The sequence below is a fragment of the Drosophila serrata genome, unplaced genomic scaffold (genome assembly GCF_035046125.1).
Source record: "Drosophila serrata isolate PLE 108 unplaced genomic scaffold, ASM3504612v1 contig_251, whole genome shotgun sequence".
NCBI classification, from domain to species: Eukaryota; Metazoa; Arthropoda; class Insecta; order Diptera; family Drosophilidae; genus Drosophila; species Drosophila serrata.
In genome coordinates this window covers 169,355-187,845 of record NW_028257149.1, presented here as the reverse complement: position 1 = coordinate 187,845, position 18,491 = coordinate 169,355, and the positions used below count along the sequence as shown (strand labels likewise).

At 41.0% G+C, this 18,491-nt stretch overlaps 4 protein-coding genes and 1 long non-coding RNA gene across 6 annotated transcripts in view; 2 read left to right on the top strand and 3 right to left on the bottom strand.

Annotated features, from left to right (window-relative positions):
• Nucleotides 1-1,733: 1,733 nt before the first annotated feature.
• On the bottom strand, nt 1,734-5,437 carry hfw (leucine-rich repeat domain-containing protein hfw). Its single transcript, XM_020950233.2, has 4 exons — nt 5,050-5,437; nt 3,516-4,396; nt 2,947-3,457; nt 1,734-2,639 (listed from the first exon to the last, which is right to left on the bottom strand). Exons 1-4 carry the CDS (start codon nt 5,068-5,070, stop codon nt 2,247-2,249), a joined length of 1,806 nt encoding a protein of 601 aa, XP_020805892.2. The 5' UTR covers nt 5,071-5,437; the 3' UTR covers nt 1,734-2,246.
• LOC147643640 (uncharacterized) lies at nt 4,176-4,751 on the top strand. Its single transcript, XR_015271706.1, has 2 exons — nt 4,176-4,578; nt 4,648-4,751. It is a non-coding gene; the product is annotated as an uncharacterized LOC147643640 (long non-coding RNA).
• Nucleotides 5,438-6,421: 984 nt separating the features above from the next.
• dor (vacuolar protein sorting-associated protein 18 dor) lies at nt 6,422-11,042 on the bottom strand. Of its 2 annotated transcripts, XM_086832803.1 has the most exons (6): nt 10,379-11,042; nt 9,663-10,321; nt 8,163-9,609; nt 7,946-8,097; nt 7,387-7,884; nt 6,422-7,327 (listed from the first exon to the last, which is right to left on the bottom strand). In XM_086832803.1, the coding sequence occupies exons 1-5, from the start codon at nt 10,653-10,655 to the stop codon at nt 7,402-7,404; spliced, it is 3,018 nt and encodes a 1,005-aa protein (XP_086688929.1). In that variant the 5' UTR covers nt 10,656-11,042; the 3' UTR covers nt 6,422-7,327; nt 7,387-7,401. The 2 variants fall into 2 exon arrangements, with proteins under 2 accessions (XP_086688929.1, XP_020805891.2); XM_020950232.2 differs by having other exon boundaries at nt 6,422-7,884.
• On the top strand, nt 6,498-7,390 carry LOC110182211 (protein Nazo). Its single transcript, XM_020950239.2, has 2 exons — nt 6,498-6,978; nt 7,060-7,390. Exons 1-2 carry the CDS (start codon nt 6,777-6,779, stop codon nt 7,278-7,280), a joined length of 423 nt encoding a protein of 140 aa, XP_020805898.1. The 5' UTR covers nt 6,498-6,776; the 3' UTR covers nt 7,281-7,390.
• Nucleotides 11,043-14,685: 3,643 nt separating the features above from the next.
• Nucleotides 14,686-18,491, bottom strand: part of br (broad-complex core protein) — a 48,442-nt gene continuing 44,636 nt past the window's right edge. Inside the window, exon 7 of the mRNA XM_086832798.1 lies at nt 14,686-17,399. Within this exon, the coding sequence (XP_086688924.1) occupies nt 16,501-17,399 (899 nt within the window). The 3' untranslated portion in view covers nt 14,686-16,500. The remainder of the gene's footprint in view (nt 17,400-18,491) is intronic.

Below are 18,491 nucleotides of genomic sequence, written 5' to 3'. Positions count from 1 at the left end.
GCGAATCTTTCTAGGCACAAAAGAGGAAAACTAATTTTTGAAAACAAATTTTCAATTTTTTTTACCCTTTTTTTCAATGTTAGCATATTGGAAAATCGGAAAAAATTCAAATAGTTTAAATATTAAATTTTGGTATGCAGATTTATTAACCTTTCAAAAACTAGAACAGAACAGCTTTCCGAATTAAAATTAATGCATTTTAGGCTTAGTTATGAGTTTTTTAAGCTTTGATTTTAGAACAAAGTGTCATATAAAAATATCGAAATATAGACTCAAAAAATGGTATTATAATTTTAATCAGAAGCTTAAAAAGCAGTGAAGGATTTATTTCCGACCCTATAAATCATATATATTCTTGATCAGCATAACAAAGCGAATCTTTCTAGGCACAAAAGAGGAGAATTAATTTTTGAATTTTTTTTTCAGTTTTTTTTACCCTTTTTTTTCATTGTTAACATCTTGAAAAATCGGCAAAATTTTAAATAGTTTAAAATTCAATTTTGGTATGCAGATTTATTAACCTATTAAAAACTAGAACAGAACAGCTTTCCGAATTAAAATTAATGCATTTTAGGCTTAGTTATGAATTTTTTAAACTTTGGTTTGTAGAACAAATTGTCATATAAAAATATCAAAATATTGATATATATATTAATTAATATATACATATTCTGATACGATCCTATATTCCGATTGCAAACGGTAAGGATATATAAACTCCCTATTCCCGATATGAGTAGATCAACTCGGCTGTTGATGCGGATTAAGAATATATTTGATTTACAGTGTCGAAAAAGACTCCCTTAACTTTTGCTGTAAACTTTTGACTAAAACTATAATATCCTTGAGGTTTATAAAAACATTCAAGTGAAATAGATTTTTTTCCAGCTCTACTAAATGGGTTTTAGCATAAGAAGAAATAATGTCGAAGGGAATACATTTCGAGTATTTGTATTTGCTAATTATCATTTTAAAGATTAAATACACCCACAGTCCCGCATTATAATGATTACTGTCGAAGCGAATGGACGGATGGCAGAATATAATGATATATTGATACTGCATCGATATTTGACGATAAGTCGATATTTAATCGTTGCGATATGTCTATATTCTGTTAACATATATCGGACCACTTCAATCGGACAAAAAGACATATTGAATAAATTTTTCCTTTTATCTTTTGAAATTTGATATTGCTCGATATATAAAAATTTCAAATATACATGATATTTTCGATTTGATATTGAGCGCAATATTTATATTGATTCATATCATATTGCATTTTTCCTCTTGATATATGTACATCCCTAGATCAGAGAGTATATAGAGTATATACTTCAACCGCTCAAGACATAAAGACAACAAGTTATTTACTAAGTTAGGGCATTGTTTTTTTTTTTTTGTATGTATAATTTATTAATATGTATAACATATATATATTTAGATGCAAACAAAAATCACGCAACGAATACACAGAGTTAAAAGAGAACATATATACCATGCATACGATGATATGATATGATTACGAAGATAATAAATACCGAGAGAACGAACGAATGAACGCAGTTTAGGAGGCGTCAGATCATATTTAAGTAAAACAAGTGACAAAAGTGGCAAAGTCAATGGCATTGAATGTACATCGTACACCTAATTATATTCCTTATAAGGCACACTCACACACCACGAGACACACACCACACCCCCCACTTAAAAAAAAAAAAGAGAAGGTATTTGCGTATGCGGGAACGATCAGAAAGCGTTACAAGTGCGTATTTTTTTCTTAATAAGTAATAATTATTCTATTTAAATCACAACAAAAACCACAACAATAAATATCATTCGTAAAATGGACTCTAAACATGGCTTTCTCTATGGACGAGGAAAGGGTGTATCTCTGAACTACATAAAATAAGTCTGTTTATATTTCCAGCAACGAATAGTCCTTAACTCTACCATAAGATTATAAACAACAAAATCGTTTTTACGAGTACGTATATAAAAGGCACATTTGTATCTAGCTAGAGTGGTATATATAAAATCGTTTACTACAAAGTCCAATCGAGATTATGTTGTTTTAGAAACAACATAAACTCAGGTGAACCAATGTCGTTTCACGAGTTTATGTCGGTGGACTAGAACCGTCACCCCTCTAGGATATAAAATATATAGTTCACGTATGTAAATACGCCGTGTCATGTGATTGTGTCACGATTCTCTCTTCTCTTAGTGTGCTCGATGTCCCTTTACGATTCGCACAGCCAATCGCATGGCAATTTGGGCATTTTGCTAGCTGGCCAGGGCAGATATCCGGCCGTCTTAAAGACCCAATAGTCATACGACACCTTGGCGATTAGGGCTATTAACAAGAAAACTTCGGCGGCTATCAAATAGTATATATAGTCGGTCCAGTCCGGCGGCGATTGGCACAGCTTGGCCTCCTGCAGTTCGATGACACTCTGGGGTATATTCCGGCACCGTATGTCCATGTAGTCAGGTATGTCCGAGCTGCGCTCCTTGAGCCAATTCAGTAGCTTCTTGGCCGAGTTGCAATCACACTGCAGCTTGTTGCCGGCCAAATAAATGCGTCGACCAAGACCAGAGTCCATGAGAGCGTTGTTCAGGAAATATTCGGGTATCTTTTGGGGGGAATAAGGAATATGAGATTGGGAATCAGGGATAGGAATGACAGAAAATATCGATTATATCGATATGGGGATCAATATTTGACGCGAAGGTACTCAATCTTTAAGATTTATACATTTCGAATCAGTACATTCGAAAAAGTGCCTAATTACATTAATTTTGTCTGATAATTTTCGATTTCTCAAAACACTTTTGCTTTCAATATACACCCTAATTGATAATTTCGATACCTTAACGTTAAATTTGATCATTTTCGATTTCTTAAATTCCCATATACGAAAGAAATGTGAAGTTTCTTACCTTATTTAACGAATTATTCCGCATGTAGATCCGTTGGAAGCTCTCGATGAACTTGGTGCCCTCGAACTCGTTCATAGACACTATCTGGTTGTTGTCGGCCACCAGCCGGTTGATGTTGTGATAGGTGGGATTCGTGTGGAAATAGTCACCCAAACTGGTTATCCTGTTGTTTGTAATGTTTAGCACAAAGGTGTTGTCTGGCAGTCGCTGTGGTAGCTCCACCAGTCCGAGATTAGAGCAATCAACATGACACTGAGGCTTCGACTGATTGTCCTGTATAATCATAATGTTCTCCAACGTGCACTTGCAGTTTCCATGACTGGGTATCACCGGACAATTGGTTACGCAGCGCTTACGATTCTCGAGCTGCTCTACAGAGACCTTGTCCGTGGATTGGAACCAAGTTCGGGTGGCATTGTACTGGCAGTAGGAGTGTCCAGGATTCAGAAAATTTATCGATTCGTTGTGTATGATCTCGTTGAGAGGAGTGCACAGCATGCGTCTGTTGCCACTGTAAGGAATCATTAGATTACGAACCGACCTTCAATTATTATGTGGTTAGCACTTACCTTATATCCAGAGTTATGTTTTTGTTCTGATTCCGATGCGGCACCAGCGACAGGTTGTTGTTCGACATGCCAAAGAACTCCAGATGGGGCACATCTTTAACCGCACGCGAATGGATCTCCGATATGTTGTTATTCGATATATTCAGGCACTTAAGGGCAGAGAGGCGCGGAAAGGCGTTCACCAGTCGCGTTATATTGCCATCCGTCATGGCCAGCGACTGCAGCGAACGAAAGATGGGATTGGACAGATCCACATCCTTCACGGTCATGTTGCGCACATGCAGATTGGTCCACTTGGAGATGTTGCTGCAGCTGGAGATCATCGACACCTGCGAGATGTTGCAACAGTACCAGGAGTTGGGCTTGCTTGGGTGCTCCTTGCACTGGCAGCTATTTGCATTCGGTTCTGCCTCCGCTGGTGGTGTCAGGGCAGCATCGGTTGCTTCATCATTGCCCGCTGGTGCTTCACATAGATGCTCCTCGGCATAAAAGCAGTGCTTGAGGTAATCGGGTACCTCCGAAGCCGGTTCCGCCGCAGCAGTTGTTGTTGTTGTCGTCGTCGTTGTGGTCGTCGTGGACGTGGAGGTGGACGAGGACGTGGTTGTGCCTGTTGTGGCAATGACTTCTGGTAAGGGCGTGCTGGCGTCTGCAACAACTTCAGGCTGGGGTGTGCTGTGAGCTGCCGAGGCCAAGGCCGGACTTGACAAGGTCGGCAAGGTGGGGTCAGTGGTGTTGCCAGGAGCTAAACTTGGCTCCTCCACCGAGGGCAAGCCCTGCGAGAGCTCGTCGTTAGAGGTGGAGGAAACATCCTTTGTCCTATCTGGCTGCGCGCCTGCGCGGGCCACGACCAGCAGGAGAAGCAGGGGAAGCCAGGATGCGACCTGCAAGAAAATGAGAAGGGAGGTTAGTGAATGGGGAAAAGTACCCGAGCAACCTGAGGAGCCACCGCCACACATATCTATTGGACATATGCAAATATTTGCCCTTCTGTTGACGCAGCGAATTAGCCGGCTCTCCAGGCAGCCGACAACGACGAGGGCTTGGCCCGGACCCGGCAATTACGGTAAGTAAGCAAGCAGGCAGGCAAGCGGAAAACCCTTCATGACCACCACCCTCTGTCGCCTCGTTTTAGCGCCGCTACGCTAATTCGGCAATTAATTAACAATTTCGATTCCGACGATGCCGATTCGAATGTGATAAAAGGCCAATAAAAAGATTAATTGTTTGGGAGCAAATACACACACAGTTGGTGGTAAATTGGGCAACTTAACGAGTAACTGTAAATGCGAGCAACGGGATGCTTTCCATTGCATTGCGTTATTTTTAGCTATTTACAAGCGAAATTAATATCTATTTACTAAATCCACTTGCCGAAAAGGTAACATACAGAATATCTATGTATATATTCTTGAAGATATGCACGAAAATAACTTATTTACAATGTTTCCGAGATTAAAAGTACCGATAACATTGGCCAAACAACGGAGGTGGGGGCGGCGCACAGTTATTCCACTGCACTGCGCATTCGACTTACGTGTTTCCAATGGGAGAACATCACGTTTGGTCTTCTTCCAATAACGGCACTCAATAGGGAAGCGTAGCTAAACTCCTTGGCGACAGAACCCAGAAGAGGCTGTTGAGGAATTCCAGTCCCGAGGAAATCACACGTCCATTGCCAGGAGGATCGCTTCCATTTATATGATGTGCGCACATGTATGACTGTGGTGTTTGTCTGGCTTTAGTAATATGCTGCGGGGTGGTGATCGTAGCCAATGATACGGACACAAACAAAAGGCCAAAGTGTACACGGAATGAGTTAAAAAATTACATTACACAAAAGAGAACAGAACGCGAGCAGAGCACTGTTAAAATGAGTGCAATGTTCAACAAGTGGCTATCGATATATCGATACACTACGCGGCAGTGTGAGTCATGGTGGGACTATGTAAGGTGGTGTCATGCTACTATGCTTGGTTTTCTTTATACTAGTGTGACACTAACGCAATTAGATTAATTAATTAGATATTTCAATGAAAACTTGAAAGCTTTATAATGTTTCACATAAGTAGGAGAAATATTACTATACGGCAAGAATTGGCCAATGCATTGACTATGAATTAGCAGCGATAATCGATAGATCTACATAAAATGAACTAAATAAACAATTTAACCGACAACAATATACGGCTCTGGTGAACTAAATATTTATTTAGAAAATGAATTAATTAATTATTAGAGCTCATTAAAAGACGAGTTGTCAAAATGGAATCACAGTTCAAACTTTTTGCTGGAGTTTTGCATATATTTGTTGAAACTAAAATGTCAAAAATCATACAAAATTAAGAAAAATAATATGTTTAAACCTTTTTGCAATGCTAAATTAACAGAAATATCGTTTTTGGGTGTTATACAGGTGTAAATTATATATTGGTAGCATTCAAATTTAATTGCATGACAAAAACTTCGGAAGTACATATTTATATTTTCTTATGCATTGTTTTGAACTATCGGCAGGTGAATATTTTGATATAAACAAATATATGTGTCATTAAAGTAAGTAATCATAAAAGTCAAGTGCATTTAACCGATATTTCTATAAATTCCGGTTCAACCTAAAATGGCACAAATCTTAAAAAATATAAAAATAATAATATGTTAATGATTTTTGCCATGCAAAATGAACAAATATATCTTGTTTGGGTGTTATAGGAGTGTAAATTATAGATTGGTAGCATACAAATTTAATTGCATGACAAAAACTTCGGAAAAAAATATTTATATTTTCTTATGCATTGTTTTGAACTATCGATATGAGAATATTTTTTTTGTATATAAACAAATTTATCTGTAATTTAAGTAAGTAATCATAAAAGCCGAGTGCAATATATCAATATTTCTATAAATTCTTTTCTTCAGACTGAATAAACTTTATTTTTAGATATAAAAAATGTATTGAAATTAGCGATAGTTCCATCCAGTTTTGTGCATCTCTAGTCTGGCGCGTTCGGGAACCATTTGCCGTTGTTTAACTCAATCGTATGTTTTTGCACCTCTTTCTTCCGCTCTCCGTTCTCTGACGTCGCTATTGTTTATGTTGTTGTGTTGAACATTTGTTTCGCGCAAAAACCAGAAACGTCGCTCAAGCAGACATCGTCACATCGCGTCTGATTGAGGTGGTGACACATTTCGCTCAAAGTCTAACCCAAGCAAAGGCGCACATTACGAAATTAACACCACGTAGCCCAGAGAGATATAGCGAGAATGCCCATCGATACGCGGGAGCTGATGGAGGCGATAGCCATTGTGGCGGACGAGCGCAATGTCCGTGTCGCCGTTAAGCAGTCCGGCAAGGGGGCTGCGATCTGTGCCGCCTGCTCCTTTGCGGGTGGCATGCTCCTCGGTCCCGTTGGCCTGGCCGTGGGCGGAGCAGCTGGTGGCATAGCTGCGTACAAGATGACCAGCGGTAAGTTATATATATTTATATAGCTGGGAGCCCCAGAATATCGCCAGTCTTATCATTATTGCGTCTTCCACATGGCAACAGGCACTTTTAAACCACTTGGCGAGGTAATACTGAATGATTTGACGGATAGACAGCGCGAGCAACTGGTGGAGCATGTGTCCAAGGCCGTGGCCGAGATTCATCCCACCGATGTGGTTATGCTGCTGCCACTGATTGTCCAGAATGCGTCCATCCAACAGGCGGTGCTCAATACGGTCATGTCATTTATAAGCAATGAGCTGCGCATGCAGATCGTCGATTGACCTGGCGGAGGTGGAGCTGAAGATCCAGGAGGAGGAGGAGCAGCAAACTGTGAAATTAGTGCCGTTGTGATCTGTGTAGGTTTATTAATAAATACTCTATATGTACATAAGTGTCGCTGTGCTACTCCCACTCGACGTTCACCTGCTCCCAATCATCCACAAATGGCTGATCGATGGTGTCTATCAGCAGACCACAAAACAAGCAATCCGATGCCAAAATATCCTCGATTTCCGTCTTTAATGCCGCTCGCTTCTGCTGCAGCTCCATCGCCTGCTGTTTGGTCAGGCTACTGGGCTTCGTCTGTGTCGCCTGCTGTACTTCCGCCTCCAGCTGCTGTTTGAGAGTGCTCAACCGGCGACTTCGCTCCTTGGTGAGCATAGGCAGGACCTGCTTTTCCAGGCAATCACTGTGGAACTTGTGGCCGCATATAAAGGCAAAGAACGGCTTCACCAGCAGCATCATTTCGCAGATGGTGCACGAGTCCTGCGGTGTCAACTTGATGCTGTAATTTCGAACCTGTTGCAGCTCGGAGCACACACGATCGGACTGCTCCTGGGTCTCGGCCATTTCACGCTGCAGTTCTTGGATACGATGATTGTAGTCCTGCGAATAAGTCAAAAGTGTCAAGAGGAGCAGGAGCAGGGCATAAGCTATGGTTACTCACCCTAAGAGCATCGCAAATGGCCTCCTTGAAGTTATCAATCTTTTCAAAATCGGAAAAGAAGGGCAGAAGATCCTCAATGCGCAGCAAATCGCACTCCTTGAGCAGATTCAGGGCCTTCTTCACGTCATTGGTATCCTTGATGTCGTGGTAGGCTAAAGGAATAAAGCCAAAGATGTTTATCAAGAAGAAAAGGAAGTAGTTTCAACTGTATCCTTACCTATCCGAAGCCACAGAGCGCGCCGCATACCGCTATCCGTTGGCCTGGAGGCCGTCTCCTTGGCCAGCTTCATGTCAAACTTAAGGGCCAGCTCCACCGCTGTTATCCACATCTCCAGCAGACACTGCAAGAACACACAGGCTTCCTTGCGATCCATATCGGTGCACACTTTAAGGGCATAATGGATGTCATAGTGAACGAGCGTTTCGTCCCTGCCCTGGATCTCCAGATACTTCATCAACGACTTGGGATCGTGCTCGGCGTACAGGTGCAAAAGGAAGTTATGAATGGCATCGTTTGTGGTATTCAGCTTGTAGACGGCAAACTCCAGATACCGTGTCGTCTGCTCCCGCTGCTCGCGCGTCTCCAGCTGAATCAAAGTGGGCACTAGCTTTACCACGTCAAGTCGCGAACCCTGAGACATCAAGGACTCCACAGTGGCCTTGGGCAGCTTGGCCATCAGCTCCGGTGCGTATTTGTAGAAGAGTTCCGGCTCACGTTGCTTGGTTAGGGTCTGCAGGGCTTCCGTATAGCGTTCGGCTTTTAGTTGCTGTCCCACCACCTCGTCATAGTCACCGATGGCAATGGCAAACTGTGCCAGATTGTGAGGATCAGCGTGCTCCGCAATCAATTGCTGAACAGCCGTGCGATTGGCTCGCGTGCAGGCAAGGACCGGGGGCTGGCGCATTAGTTCGTCGTACTCCGACTGCCACGCCCGTCGCCATTCTTCGTTCTGGTCGGGCATGTTAATCTGGATGAGATAGAGATCGATCAGCCAGATAACCAGTGCCTTGATGGCATCGCTTTGGTCCCCGGTAGACTCCCCTGATTCCATTTCCGCTGGCTCAAGCCTGGGTGCTTTGGTGGTCAGTCGACTGAGTCGCTTCTTCACGTAATCAATGATTGGTCTTTTATCTGGCAGCACCATAAACTTGAGGCACACCTCCTCAAAGGACTTGGTTGTCTCAGCGTAGTAATCGGCTGCCACCTGGTAGGAACCTTCCGCAAAGGCTGCATCCGCTCGCTGGGCCAGTACCAGCTGTAAATGTTCTGGATTCTCGGCTGCATGGGCAGTGGCTAGCTCGTACTGACCCTTGTCCAGGTAAATCCGCCACACATCGCGTTCCTCACGCGTCACCCTCAGATTGAAGACCGTCCTGGCTGTATACACGTATATGGAGCCCGTGAGCTCATCCCTTTCGATGCTCAGGGGACGTCCCACTCGGGCCTCATCAAAGCCTTCCTGATAGACCTGCTCCTGGTTGAGCAGACAGATGGCTCTTATATGGTCGGCATAGAGGAGCACGGCATGGTACTCCGTTAGCACAAAGGCCTTGGGTATGCTCAGTCTGCGCTCCTCGTAGGAAAGATGCTTGGCCTTCTCAAAGTCCAGGGGGATGAGGGTGCTGCCCAGCAGGGTGGCGGCGCTATTTCCCTCGATGGAGAGCTGTAATCAATGGCTATTTAATATCTATGCCACAGAGACTCAGCAAAACTCACCTCTCCCACGCGTAAGCCCTCACCGCACAGCCACGCCCACTGCTTTGGATACTTGCTATTGGGCGGGGCAAAGAATCGTAGCTGCGAATAGGTCAGGTCGGTTTTCCGCTCCTCACAATGCGGTTCCAGCACTCCACTGACATAGCCCGCAAATATGGGCTGCAGTGAGCGCTCCTCCGGCTTCAGTGTCTCTTGGAATGTATAGATGCACTCGGGACTGGTCACCACCACTATGTATCTGCTGCTGTTGGGTACTCGGAGCAGCTTCAAGCCAGTTATGGGATATTTGGGCCTGCCTAGACCCAAATCGTACAGTTGCTTGCGCTGCACATGTCCCTCCATTGCGGGACTCAGCTCGGTTTCAAAAACCAAGCCACGACTGGTGCCCAGCAGTATGGAGCCGGTGGTAGCATCGCTGCCATGGTAAGGATTGAAGGCGACGGCAGTGATTTCGTGATCCTTAAACTTTTCAATGCGGCGCACCTTGAGTTGCTGGGCCTGCGGCGACTCAGTGCAATGAATGTACAGGAAGTCCGGTGAAACGCCGGCGGAAGCGGATCTCGGCACCAGAGCCACAATGAGATGGTGCCCGGTGGGATCAAGGAATATCCTCGTTATCTTGTAACCCGATCCGGACAAATACTTCTCCAGGGCCAGCTCTGCAGGAAGAAAGAACTCAAGTTAATGGGTAACCATCATTCTGGAGCAGTACTTACCCCCTGGCGGTATCGCACGCGGCAGAAAGAAGCGCAGCAGCGTCGTCCGCTCCCCAGTGGCCAGGATGCATACCAGCCAGTTCCGTGACACCGTCAAATGTTGCAGATCACCGGTGCAGTCACTGGGCACGCGTAAAACCATCTTGTGCCTGCTGAAGATCTCCTCATCTTCGTCCGTCTCGAAGGGATTGCCAGAGGCGGTGGCCACATAAGAGTTGCCGCCACTCCGCTCGATGCGGGGCAGGAACTTGGGCTGATTGGGCATACCCTGGGCCATGGCACTCGCACTCTGCTCCTCTCTACACGTATTTATTTACAAATAATTTTTATAATCACAAAATATACGCCCACACAGCAAAAAAAAATAATAATGATTGTGCACAAAACTATCGGTAGTCGATTGGGCCAGTGAGTCGCGATAGGCGACTATCGAATATCTGTGCAGCCATAAGATAGTTGCCAGACGGCCAACAGCTGATGAAACTAACACAGTAAACAAAACATAATCATAATTAAAATTTAGCACTAATCACTGTCACTGTCACACACTAAATGAGTCGGCCGATTTGTAAGCGCCTCTATTTATACCCCCTGGCTGCAAGAGCAAGATGAGCGAGAGAGCAGAGCACATGAGAGGGAGGGAGAGCGATAGAGGCTGGCAATCGATAGGAGTAATCGAAATGTGTTCAGTGGGCGTGAGAGTAGAGAGAAAGAGAGCGATACTGGCTAATCGATAGGAGTAATCGACACACCTCACTCAGAGCAGGGAGGGTGAGTGGCTGAATATAGAAGTAATCAAATTTGAATCATTTGGCGCGCTGTAGGGTATTGCCAATTATTCTCGCCCCGTCTCCCAGAAAATTCAAGTAGAAATATTGCAAGTTTTTTTGTTTTTTGTATTTTTATTAATAATTAGTGTTCTCTTTGTATACATGTAATTATATTATTTATATATATATTTTTGTTTGATGCTTGTTTTTGCTGCTGGCCGTGCGCTCACAGTACGGCACTGCTGAGTCTGCAAATTCAATCCATTATGCCTTTATGCATACCCCTCTCTCCCGCCTGACTCCCTCTGGTTTGCTTTGCTTTGTTTAACTCTTGTGTTTTTCTTTTGTTTTCTTATCTTTTTTTCTGCATTGCGAATAAATGTGTGGGACGATGACGCCTGCGTATGTGTGTCTATCGACATCGACTATCGACTACCGACTGCTACTTCTGAGTTTGGCGGTTGTGTTTGATTTTCAATAGTTTTTTTTTTTTTGTTTTTTGTTTAGTAATAAAAAAAATGTACAATTAGTTTGTATACATGTATGCTTCGTATGCATGAAATGGTTTTTCTTCTTTTTCTTCATTTTCATCTTGTTTTCTTAATTGTGCAATTTATTTACTAACGTGTAATTTGCTTGACTTTACGAGATACATCATTATTCGTACGCCTTCGCTTTTCTTTTTCGTTTCTTTTTGTTAATAAATTCGGACTTTAAAAGTGTTCGAAATTACAGATATACATATACATATATATGTTTATATATATTTTTATATATATATTATGTCTAGTAAATCCTACAAAAAAAAATAGTAATATTATTAAATGTTCATTCAGGTGTCCTTTTCAAGTATAACTAATATACAGATGTATATACTGCATGAGTTGTGCTTTTTTTGGCGAAGGGTGTGTGTGTGTGGGTGTATCTGTGTGTGTCTGCCTCCTGAGTGAAAAGTATCTGAGAAATGCCACCGCATATACATTGTATTTATTTTAATGTTATTTTTTTTAGATTTTCACTGTTGTGTTTGTTTTGTTTTTTTGTTTGTAATTAAATATAAATATACAATTAATTTTAAAAATTTAAATTTTGTAGTTAATCACAGATTTTCTTTTGTTTTAAATACCGAAAAGTTCAATTAATAAACAGCATAGTTCCGAAATGTATTTGTTTTTTGTTTGGTTTTTTTTTTTTTGCTTTCTTTATATATATTCACATGTACAATATATATGTATTTGCATCGTATGTGTATATATATAATATAATAAATAATTTTGACTAATAATTTTCAATTATCTAAAGATTCGTGATTTTTTTTGTTTGAATTTAGTAATTTAATTTAATTTTCTTTTTGCTTTTAACCCCTTAAATTTTTTTTTTTGTGATATGCGTTGCATTTTGTCCATCATCAATTTCTTAGCTTTATTCCGATACTGATCTCCTGATCTTGATACTAATCTCCCCCTGGATGGCTTGGGAGAGAGTGTAAGATACAGACTCCGGCTAACTGATAAGAGATATATGTTTAGGGTAAGAGGCTTCACTTTTGCTTTGCTTAACTTGTGTGCAGAGCCCGCATATACCAATCTTCCATGATTTGCCTGCAATGTACAAGCCATTGGAGACTTTCTATACGAGCTCTGGTTGTGTGTGTTTGGCTGTGGGTGTGGGTGTGGGTGTGTCTTGGGCTTGGTGGTTGGTGGGGGATAGTGCGTCATACAAATACGTTTTCTATGTCTAAGAATATCTCTTTAAACGAACTTTAGAGCTATCAACTACATTAATATGATTCAAAACTCTCTCTTCTGATTAATGGTATGAAATATATGTATATCTGCTTCGGTTTATTCTGGCCATGTTTGGAGTGGTTCGGTTTTCTCCTTTTATTGGGGAATGGGGATCGGCATCTCGGCTTGGGCATCGACTTTGGCATCTTACAAATACTATATATATATATTTATATATAGTTATAGAGGTAGTTTCCTGAGCAATCGTTTCGGCTTTCCTGAGTTCTTTTCCCGACAAACACAAAAGACTTAAAAAAAAACTTTCAAACTTTAAAACTAAATAATTTAAGTATATATACTTTATGTATCAAACTCCCAAAATGTATCGTGTTTTGTTTTTGTTTTTTGCTTCAAAAGATGGTGGTTTTTTATTGGCCAAAACAATATAATTTTGAATAGGTGTGTGTTTTTTTTTAGGTTTAATTGGATACATAAACAATACGTATACGCCGTGTGTATAAAGAAAAGTGCACAAAAAATAATACAAAGGTTTCGCATTCACAGTTTCGTCGTTGAGTATCTAAACATAAATTTTGTTGGTTTTAACATAATATATAAAAAGTATATATAGTTTATATATAAAAAAACAGCCAAAAGGGAATTTCGCACAAGGAAAATGCAATTTGTTTTCACTTTGTCAAAGATTTGTAAGATCACAGATTTGTTGTTGTTTGCAGTTAGCATTTGCATTATTTTTCGTTTTCTCGTATTCGTTATTCAAATTCTCAAAATAATAATTATAATATTAATAATAATAATAATAATAATAATAATAAGATTAATAATAATTGTATATATATATATTTTTTTTTTTTGTTAGAAATTAAACACTAAAATGTTAAATGTAATTTTATGTCCGAGAAAAATACAAAATGTGTTTAAAATAAAATTCTTAGATTAGATTAAAAAAAAAAGTAGAAGGTTTTTATCATAAATACGTGTAAGTGGAAGAAGAAAAAAATCGGATGCCATGAAAATCCTAGCGATTCGCTACTCGCCACTCGCTTTTCCCTACTCGCCACTCGCTTTACGCCATTTAAAATTCCCATTTCCGTTTGAATAACTACCGACTTATATTCCCTATCTGTATCTGTGTATCTGTATGGTCCTGAATAAATTAATTAAGACTACGAAAACGCTTTAATCCGGCTTTTATCGTGGATGGAACTTCGCCTGAACGCTGACGCCTGACGCTGATAAGGTAGGTTATAGGAGGATCTCGTGAAACCTGACTACTATACCAACTGATTCCCATTCCCTATACCACTACCGTTCCTTTCTTCCCCTTTCCATGTGTGCCAGCGAGTGGGTTCCATGGCACAAAGAATACTAATTACTCGCCTACGACTGTTGCTATTCTAAATATCTAGTTTTCATTATTTTTTTTCTTATCTCGCACTGCTGTTGATGATGATGATGACGAATGATGATATGCCCCATTGCAGGTATATATATAAATATACATATATATTGTATTGTATGTAAGTATGTGTGCTATAATATAAGGTGTAAATTGGTTTAATTTTTGTAAGAAATTCCTGAGACATTGAATTGATACACATTCTCCTCCCTCCTTCCTCCGCACACTACTAACATGGGTTTCTTCTTTAACTTCTTTGGCGACTCATCGACTTGAAATTCTCTATTATTTTGCACTGGCAGCATCACATTCTCCCTGGGGCCCAGACTGTGGCAGTTCTACGTCTAGTTCTAGCTCCTGAGTGTGTGTGTGTGTGTTGGGGCAGTGCAACTGTTTGCTGTTTGCTGATTCTCGCTGGTTATAGTCCAACACGCTGCTACTCGCTGCTTACTGGACGTGCTGAAGCGTGTTGTCTCTGCTCTACTCGCTGATATTTGATTTTGCTTTGCTTACGATATTTTTCTCTCACGATTCGTTTTGTTTTTTCACTTTTTGTTATTAAATTTAATTTCAGAACATTTGTACTTCGCTGGTGAAAAATCACTGAGTTACTTTACGGTTTTGTTTCGTTTTTTGTGTTTTTTGTTTCTTTGCAAAAAATGTTTGTTGCTACAGCTCATCTTGTTTTTTTCTTATCTTCAGTGTGTGCCTGTTTGTGTATCTGGATATCTGTATATATATTTATATAGAGTGGTTCATATAAAGGTAAATGTTGTAAAGTATATACATGTATACATAGACTTTAGTATAATTGTTTTTCTTTGCTTACACATGTATATAAATGCATTTATATGCAGATATATGCATGTGTACTTGTATAAAATAAATGATTTAAATTTCTGTTACTTTATTCGTCGTATATGTGTGTGTGTATATAAGTAGAAAAAGAGGAGACTTTGCTACTACATACTTGATATTTAATCCCTGATAACGTTTTACTTTTGTTTGTTTGTTTGTTTGTTGCTTTTTTTGCTCTTGTTACTCGTTACTTGTTACTCGTCGTCTTTGCAACGAATTCCTTGATGTTTAACATTAGATTTGCTTTAATCTTAGCTCTAGCCTTATACAAAGTCCTACATTTACAATTTAGGTTATCTTGCAATACAAAAAAAAAAAAAAAATTACACACATCTCGCTCTTTCTCTCTCTCTGTCTTACTCTAGGTCTCGCTGCTTGCCGGCAACGGTTGGCAGATAACATAATTTTAAGTTAAGTAAAACTAGCAAAAAAAATATATATATAAGGAGGTCTGTTTTTCTTTTATGAGTCTGCTGTGTTTTTGTGTGTATGTGTTTGTTTTGAGCGAGTAAAACCAACGAGTTGGGAATTGTAGAGCGTAGGAGCGGGCGCTGACCGGAATGAGGGCTCAGATTCGAATTTTTTTTTTGGAGGGGTATACCTTTCGGATTCAGATTCAGATGATATGTACTGGAGGAGTTTTTTCTTTTTGAATGCTCCATCCGCTCGGCTCTCGCTCCTTTTTTTTTGCAAGTGTGCGTGTGTAGTCCTTCGTTCTCTTCCCATTTTGTTGTTGTGTTTTAGTTTTTGTGATTAATGTTTAAACATAACTTTAAATCTAATAAGTATATACCTTAAACGCAACTTCACGCTGTTTTGTGTGTATTTTGTTTATATATGTTTTGTGGCCTGCTTTCACTCTCGTGCAGCTCCAGAGGTATTTTATGATTTATCGAAAGTATTTACACGATCCTTGAGGTATTGCACATGAAGCAGCGTAGGGCGCTTCCAACTACTAAGTAGAGGGGGAGCGGCACGAATAAACTAATTGATTACAAGATTACAAATTACCACATAAAAGATACAAGATACATTAAAAAAAAATACAAAAAAAAATCTGTTATATATATATATATATGATTACGTAAGGTAAAGAATAAGAATAATAAAACAGTTGACGCCAAAGTATGCCTAAGCTTAATTAAGGACTGGGTCAGCAGGACCTGCTGGACATGGACTCCAGCCAGAGAGTCGCTGCTGCCGCTCCTGCTGCTGCGGCTGCTGCTGCTGCTTGGGGCAAAGTGTGTGTAGCTGGTCTAAGCCTGATCTCCTGATCCTCTCCAGGCAGGCTCCCTCTCCCTCTCTCTCTCTCTATCTATCTTAAAAAATTGCATTCCAACTTAGCTCCTATTGAATGCCCGGCGGCGGCTGTCCCAGCTCGCTGGTGAAATCAAACAGACTGGTCCTGGGATGCGCCAGCGCATGATGATGGTGCGCATGCGCATGTGGATGTGGATGATGGCCACCGCCGCCATGACCGCCATGACCGCCGCCATGTCCCACCAGGCCATGTTTGATGGCCGATGTCTTGAGCAGCCGCTTCAGCATGCCGCTGGAGCCGCGATGTTGCAGACTCTTGTGCGTCGTCAGTGAGTTCTTGGTGCGATACCGTCGATGACAGAACTCGCACACATACAGCGTGTCCGACTGCTCGTGCTTGTCCTGGAAATGCCGCTTCAGCGAGTAATAGCAGGAGAAGGTGCGACGGCAATAGGGACACTCCTGTGGCTCATTGATACCACCGCTGGTGGGTGGTGGCATCCGCAGCGGCAATTGTGGTGTTCCCGATTGCGTTGCCGTTGCTCCCTGACTGCCTGGACTGTTGCCATTGTTATTATTATTATTATTATTACTGTTATTGTTATTGTTATTATTATTGTTGTTGTTGTTGTTGCTGTTGCTGCCATTGGAGGTGGGATTGGAGGAGCCATTGCTGTTGCTCCCACTATTGCTGAGGTTGCTACTGCTGTTGTTGTTGTTGTTGCTGCTGTTGTTGGAGGTGGATGAGGAGCAGAGATTGCTGCCCACACTGCTACCAACACTGCCAGGACGCGGCGGTGAGCCAAGGACATGTCCATGTCCGCCATGCAAGTGACCGGCATGACTATGAAGGCTATAGACAGCGGCGGCCAGGCTGCCATTTAGCGAACTGGTGGGTGAGGTGAGAGCCACCGTCGTGGGTGAGGGCGGTGATGATGTGGAGCTGGTGGGCGATGTGGCTGCCGAGCGGCTGATGCTGTGCGGTCCTGCACCGGGGAAAGAAAAAGAAGGTGTTAGTAAGGAGGTACTAGGAAGAGGTATACTCTTGGATAACTCTTTAGTGGTCTCTATATATTTATATTTATAATTATATTTATATATATATATAAGTATTTTATATTTATATTGCTGCTTTTGTTGTTGTTGTGGTGGTTGGGGTGGGTGATGTTTTCAGAAAGTATGGAAAATAAAAGTGCAAGTATTTTTTTTTTTAGGCTGAAGATACTAGGCTAAGGAGGATCGAACCCATCTCTCCCCCAAAGAGAGGAAGAGAGCGGGGGCAACCAGGATAGGAATACGGGGTAGGATAGATAGGTTTAGATGTTTAAAATAAAATATATAGGATATAATAGATAATGCTGAATGCTCTATATATATTAAAGTACTAAAAAAAACTGCCTAAGTTGTAGATGAGTTTAAGTTCAAGTTAAAATTCAAGTTTAAGTTTAGGTTTGAGTTTGAATTTAAGTTTGGTAGCTAGCAAATAGTAGAGATAAAGCGTTATATAGTTGGAATACTCGAGTATATTATAAGTTTATATTTTTATTTGTATATATTTTGAATAAAGTTAAGAATAAATATAGGCAAACTTCAGTTTCCAACTTTAGGCCGTCCTGTTTCCTTGATAAATGTACAGTACACGCGCTAAGCGGAAACAGCTCGGAGCGGAAACGGAAACTTCTTTTTTTTGGTTGTATATTATTATTAATATTAATATATGTTTTATATGCATATTATTGTATGGATAATGACGGAGAAGGATCGCTACTATTAAGGCTACTAACTGCTGTGTCCTACTAAATAGAGAGAGGCTGCTGAGCTCCTGGGCCCCACCGCCGAAGTTCATGCATGTCTGTGCTTGTACTGTCTCGGCAGCGTCGGCGGAACTGTACTTTGAACGCTGGTGACTACTTCGTAGGCGTGTGTTTTTTTTTAGGGAAATTTATAGGGCTAGTCAACAACCGATTTTGTACATATATACAGGTACGAGATACAAGTACGAAAGAGTTACGCTACAAAAACCAAACAAAAAGTTACACATGCAAATCACAACACGTACGTGTGTCTATGAGTGTGAG

Bases quoted from the DNA above. Each gene is read 5' to 3' on its own strand.
- hfw (XM_020950233.2), bottom strand. From the start codon at position 5,070: ATGTTCTCCCATTGGAAACAC. The intron at 4,397-5,049 runs GTAAGTCGAATG...ATTTTCTTGCAG, and splicing joins TGTTCTCCCATTGGAAACAC to GTCGCATCCTGGCTTCCCCT. The intron at 3,458-3,515 runs GTAAGTGCTAAC...GATTCCTTACAG, and splicing joins AACATAACTCTGGATATAAG to TGGCAACAGACGCATGCTGT.
- LOC110182211 (XM_020950239.2), top strand. From the start codon at position 6,777: ATGCCCATCGATACGCGGGAGCTGATGGAGGCGATAGCCATTGTGGCG. The intron at 6,979-7,059 runs GTAAGTTATATA...ACATGGCAACAG, and splicing joins TGCGTACAAGATGACCAGCG to GCACTTTTAAACCACTTGGC.
- dor (XM_020950232.2), bottom strand. From the start codon at position 10,655: ATGGCCCAGGGTATGCCCAATCAGCCCAAGTTCCTGCCCCGCATCGAG. The intron at 9,610-9,662 runs GTGAGTTTTGCT...CATTGATTACAG, and splicing joins AGGGCTTACGCGTGGGAGAG to CTCTCCATCGAGGGAAATAG. The intron at 7,885-7,945 runs GTGAGTAACCAT...ACTTATTCGCAG, and splicing joins CCATTTGCGATGCTCTTAGG to GACTACAATCATCGTATCCA.